We start from the raw sequence: 6,162 nt of genomic DNA, 5'->3' as shown, positions 1-6,162 counted from the left end.
TAATGCCGCTTGGTGTGTGTGTGAAAGCCCTAATAAGCAGGCATATACATAGAATGAAGGCTACTGCTAAGCTTGTAAGCCGCCCTGAGTCTTCGGAGAAGGGCGGGATAGAAATGGAATTAAAATAATAATAATAAAAATAAGCGTCAAGCCACGTGGCGGCCGGGAGAGAGATCTGCCAGCAGCTTCAAGGATAGCCAAAGGACCCCCCCCCTGAACTTGCAGCCTGGAATTTAAAGCTCAGCCGGGGATATTTTTGTCGGGGCTGGGAGTGTGAGTTGAGAAATACCAGGCCAGGATGCCACCTGCATGCGGTCACGGCCAGCTTTGGCCCGTGTAAAAAAAGCGAGCCGAGTCGAAATAGCCAGAGAGGTGGGTAGCCCAAGGGATGCGGCAGGCACGCCAAGGGAGAAGAGGACATTGGTAGCTCTGGAAGCTGAAGGGTGGGCTCCTGGGCGCTCTCTGAGCCGGGTGGGTTTCTGGCAGACGTTTCACGACCCAACGAGGGAACATCATCGGTGCCAGAAGGGAGGGGGGCTTGCGGAGAGGAGGAGGAAAAGAAGAGAAAGAAAGAGAAAGAGAAAGAAAGAAGAAAGGGGTAGAGGGAGGTTGGGAGGAAGGAAATAAGAAATGGAGGGAGGGAGGAGATAAGAAAGGAGGAAGGAAAGAAGAAAGAAAGAAAAAAGAAAAAGAAAAAAGAAAGAAAGAGGATTGTGGGGTCCTTGGGGCTCTCTGACCTTGGGGATTTTCTTGCAGACGTTTCATGACCCATCTGGGGAACATCATCAGGGCTAGAAGGGAGGGGGGCTTGTGGAAAGGAGGAGGAAAAGAAGAGAAAGGAAGAGAAAGAAAGAAGAAAAGGGTAGAGGGAGGTTGGGAGGGAGGGAGGAAGGAAATAAGAAATGGAGGGAGGGAGGAGATAAGAAACGAGGAAGGAAAGAAGAAAGAAAGAAAGAAGAAAAAGAAAAAAGAAAGAAAGAAAGAGGATTGTGGGGTCCCGGGTGCTCTCTGAGCTGGGTGGTTTTCTTGCAGACCTTTCATGACCCATCTGGGGAACACCATCAGGGCTAGAAGGGAGGGGTGCTTGTGGAAAGGAGGAGGAGGAGGAGGAGGAGGAGGAGGGTGACGACTGGGGGGGGGGTTTCCTTGGTGCTCTCTGAGCTTGGTCCTCTTTTTGCAGACGTTTCATGACGGACCTAGGGGACACCATCAGGGCTAGAAGGGAGGGGGGTTTGCAGAGAGGAGGAAGAGGAGGAGAAGAGGAAAGAAAGAAAGAAAGAAAAAGAAAGAAAGAAAGAAGAAAGAAAAAAAGAAAGAAAGAAAGAAAGAAAGAAAGAAAGAAAGAAAGAAAGAAAGAAAGAAAGAAAGAAAGAAAGAAAGGTGGATGGATTGTGGGTTCCTTGATGCTCTCTGAGCTGGGTTATTTTCTTGCAGACGTTTCATGACCCAACTAGAGAACATCATCAGTGCTAGAAGGGAGGGGGGCTTGTGGAGAAAAGGAGGAGGAGGAGGAGGAGGAGGAGGAGGAGGAGAGGAAATAAAGAAAGAAAGAAGGAAGGAAGGAAGGAAGGAAGGAAGAAGGAAGGAAGGAAGGAAGGAAGGAAGGAAGGAAGGAAGGAAGGAAGGAAGGAAGGAAGGAGTGTGGGGTCCTTGGTGCTCTCTGAGCTTGGTTGTTTCTTGCAGACATTTCATTACCCAAATAGGTAACATCATCAGTGCTAGAAGGGAGAGGGGTTTGTTTGCAGAGAGGAGGAGGAGGAGGAGGAGGAGCAGGAAGAGGAGGAACGAAAGGACTGTGGGGTTCCTTGGTGCTCTCTGAGCTGGGTGGTTTCCTTGCAGACATTTCATGACCCAACTAAGGAACATCACCAGTGGGAGGGGGGGGAGGAGGAGGAGAACTGAGGGGTCCTTGGGGCTCTCTGAGCTGGGTCCTTTTCTTGCAGATGTCTCATGACCCAACTAGGCAACACCATCAGCGCTAGAAAAACCCGTCCTAAAGCTGGGGAGGTGGGGCTGCAAATGTCCTCTAACTCGGCCGCGATGCTGACCTTTCCTCCCTGCCGGGCCGGAGTTACTTTCCCCGCCTGCTTAACTCTCGGCTGCCAGAAAGTTTCTCTAACAGCTGCCGAAGCTGAAAAGGCTCTTAATCTCGGCCGCAACATCCCTTCTCAGTTTGCAAAGGTTTATGTAGGTCAGAAGAGCAAAGATTCCTGCGGGCATTCGGCTGGCACACAGGCGGTCCTCAAGTTGTGACCGTAATGGCGCCCGCCCATTAGGTCTTTAAGTTACGACGCTTATAAAGGGTCAGGTAACCCCCCTGATTCGCACCACCTTTTTTGCACTGGAGTCGTTGTTGGCCAAAAATCGGACTTGCAACTTTTCGTTTGGTGACCGTTCCAAGTTACGACGGCGCCGAAACATGTGACTGATGACCCCTTTTTTTCACGCTTGCGACCGTTGCGGCATCCCCCTGGTCACGTGATCCAAAGTCGGATGCTTGGCAACCGACTCATATTTACGACGGTTGTCGTGTCCCGGGTGTGTGTGTTTGTCATGTGATCCCCTTTTGCGACTGTCTGACAAGCAAAGTCAATGGGGAAGCCGGATTCGCTTAACGACCGTGTTACTAACTGAACACCCGCAGCGACTCCCTTAACGATCGTGGCCAGGAAGGTCGTAAAATGGGGCAAACAGACCGTGAGACATATGAATCAGTTGCCAAGCGTGACTAACTTTTGAACATGCGGCAATGGTCAGGGCGAAAAACGGTCGTAAGTCATTGTCAGTGTCTTACGTCAGTGGTCAGTGTCGTAAGTCGAGGACCCCCTGCGCGACAAGTATTGAAGGTTTTCGGTTTACAGATAAAACACTTACGGGGCGTTCCTCTCGTTGCCTCTTCAAATGTGACTCGTGTGTAGGGCTTGCTGTAGTCCACTTCCAGCTCGTCGGAAAATGGAGCTGGCTCTCGCAATCCCTGGGTTTAAAAAAATAAAAATAAAAATCAGAAAAGGGACGTGTTTATTCAGCGTTTGTGAGGGTTAGGAAAAGAGGCATCAGTGAAGGAATTATACAATTATGGTAGCATATGTTAGTGTGAAGGTTAGCCCTGGAGCAATTTATTTTATAGCAATGTTCCCGAAGCTTGCCGAGTTTTAAGACGTGTCGACCAACTCCCAGAATTCCCCAGCCAGCGTAGTAATATAATAAAATAAATATAAAGAAAATAAAAAGAAATGAGAATAAATAAAGTAAAGCAAAGTAAAGCCAAAAGAATAAATAAAAGTTAAAATGAAAACTAAAAAGAAATAAAAAGTAAGGAAAATAAAGGAAAATAAAAAATAAGCAAAATAAAAAGAAATGAAATTAAAGCAAATCAAAAAGAATAAACAAAAGTTTAAATGAAATAAAAAATGAAATAAAAAATAAGTAAAATTAAGATAAATTAAAATAAAGCAAATAAAAATAAAAATAAGTTAAAATGAAATAAAAATGAAATGAAATTAAAAAACAAGCAAAATAAAGGAAAATAAAAAATAAGTAAAATAAAAATAAATTAAAATGAAATAAAGCAAAGTAAAACAAAAGTAATAAATAAAAGTTAAAATGAAATAAAAAGTGAAATGAAAAATAAGCAAAATAAAATAAAATAAAAAATAAGTAAAATTAAAAGAAATTAAAATAGTAAAGTAAAACCAAAATAATAAAAGTTAAAATGAAATAAAAAATAAAATAGCATAAAAAGCAGGCAAAATAAAATAAAAAAATAAGTAAAATAAAAAGAAATTAAAATAAAAACCAAAATAATAAAAGTTAAAATGAAATAAAAAATAAAGTAGGATAAAAAACAGGCAAAATAAAATAAAAAAATAAGTAAAATAAAAAGAAATTAAAACAAAGTAAAACCAAAATAATAAAAGTTAAAACGAAATAAAAAAATAAAGTAGCAGCACAAAAAGCAGGCAGAATAAAATAAAGAAATAAGTAAAATAAAAAGAAGAAATAAAAATCAAAAAGAAATAACAAAACAAAACATTTGCGTCAACCGAGATGACGACAACAACCAAGTTGGAAGGGACCTTGGAGGTCATCTAGTCCAACCCTGAATCTGAGGGGGGGAAAACAGGCTGCGGTTAACAAGTGTGATTTTCCCCCCCCCCAGGAGAAAAACAGGGATTGAGTCACCATAGAGAAGCCCCTTTCATCCTCAGCCTCTCGAAAGCGGCTGGACGTCAACTCCCAGAATCCCCCAGTCAGCCATGCTGGCTGGGAGGATTCTGGGTAGGGAAGTCCGCCCACTTCCTAAGCCTCCGGGGAGTCGAAGCCCGCCCGCCCGGCCCTTCTCCCACTTACTATGCAGTTGCGGGGCACTTTTAAGGGGATGCCGTCCGTCTGGGCGGCCCCGTTGGGACCCGCTCCTTCTTTCCTCCTCTTCCTGGAGTTTAATCGGGCCGAGATCTGGGGATCCATGCCGGAAATCGCCTCTGGCAGATCGGCTGGAGACACCTGGGGGAATCCAAGCAGGCGTTTTTTTAAGAGCCCTCCGAGCGAAGGGAAAGTGGGGGTGGCGGAGTGCCCGGCTGTCTGGCACGGCCGAATGCCAGCGGAGCAGAAGGCGGTCAGGAGAAGTGGGGCGAGGGAGGGAGGGAGGGAGGGAGGGAGGGGACTGGTGTGGCGCTCTTACGGCAGGAAAACGAGCTGTCCAGGCAATACTGGGCACAGTTCATACCGGGGGGGGGGTTGTTTTTGTTTTTTTCCCCCCTCTTCCCTCCCATCCCGGCAACCCGGCTTGGAAACTGCGGGCAGTTCTGCGGGCAAAACTCACTTGAACAAAATTCTCACTCAGCCACAGAAATTTGGGACAGAGTTATTGTCACAAGTCGAGGACTACCTGCCAAGCTCGCGACGTCACGCGACGTATCGTGAATCCCCCCCCTCCTCAAAATTGCCGGCAATGGGTTTGGGCGCAGTTTCAGTACGATGCATCGGGCCTGTGGAATGGCAGTTTGACATGCCTGAACTATCTGCTTGGATGGGGGTTGGACTAGATGACCTAAAAGGTCCCTTCCAACTCTGTTATTCTATTCTATTCTATTCTATTTCTTATTCTATTCTATTCCTTATATTATTCTTTCTCTATTCTATTCATTTTCTCTATTCTATTCTTTCTCTATTCATTTTCTCTATTCTGTTCCATTCATTTTCTCCTATTCTATTCATTTTCTCTATTCTATTCATTTTATTCTGTTCATTTTCTCTATTCTATTCTATTCTATTCTATTCTATTCTATTCTATTCTATTCTATTCTATTCTATATTTATTCTATTCTATTCTATTCTATATTTATTCTATATTTATTCTATTCTATTCTATATTTATTCTATTCTATTCTATTCTATATTTATTCTATTCTATGCTATTCTATTCTATTCTATATTTATTCTATTCTATTCTATTCTATTCTATTCTATTCTATTCTATTCTATATTTATTCTATTCTATTCTATATTTATTCTATTCTATATTCTATTCTATTCTATTCTATTCTATTCTATTCTATTCTATTCTATTCTATTCTATTCTATTCTATTCTATTCTATTCTATTCTATTCTATTCTATTTTTATTCTATTCTATTCTATTCTATTCTATTCTATTCTATTCTATTCTATTCTATTCTATTCTATTCTATTCTATTCTATTCTATTCTATTCTATTTATTCTATTCTATTCTATTCTATGAAGGGACGCGGTGGCTCAGTGGGTTAGGACGCTGAACTTGTTGATTGGAAGGTCGGCAGTTTGGCGGGTCGAATCCCGAGTGCCGCGTAGCAGAGTGAGCGCCTGTTACTCGTCCCAGCGTCTGCCAACCTAGCAGTTCGAAAGCACGTACAAATGCAAGTAGAAAAATAGGGACCACTCCGGTGGGAAGGTAACAGCGTTCCGTGCGCCTTTGGCGTCTAGTCATGCCGGCCACATGACCACGGAGACGTCCTCGGACAAGCGCCGGCTCTTCGGCTTTGAAACGGAGATGAGCACCGGCCCCTAGAGTCGGAAACGACTAGCACGCGTGTGCGGGGGAACCTTTACCTTCACCTTTATTCTATTCTACTCTATATTTATTTATTTATTTATTTATTTAATTGTATTTATATACCGCCCTAT

At 43.3% G+C, this 6,162-nt stretch overlaps 1 protein-coding gene across 2 annotated transcripts in view; it reads right to left on the bottom strand.

The window, feature by feature from the left end:
- The window catches only part of LOC308669031 (choline-phosphate cytidylyltransferase A), a 43,950-nt gene that overhangs the window by 12,766 nt on the left and 25,022 nt on the right, over positions 1-6,162 (bottom strand). For both annotated transcript variants that reach the window (XM_081329473.1, XM_081329472.1), the window contains 2 exons: positions 4,351-4,503; positions 2,875-2,974 (listed from right to left, as the gene is read on the bottom strand). In XM_081329473.1, the coding sequence (XP_081185599.1) occupies positions 2,875-2,974; positions 4,351-4,503 (253 nt within the window). The remainder of the gene's footprint in view (positions 1-2,874; positions 2,975-4,350; positions 4,504-6,162) is intronic.

The sequence above is a fragment of the Vipera berus genome (assembly GCF_964194415.1).
Source record: "Vipera berus genome assembly, chromosome: 5".
NCBI classification, from domain to species: Eukaryota; Metazoa; Chordata; class Lepidosauria; order Squamata; family Viperidae; genus Vipera; species Vipera berus.
This window is presented reverse-complemented; position numbering and strand designations above follow the sequence as displayed.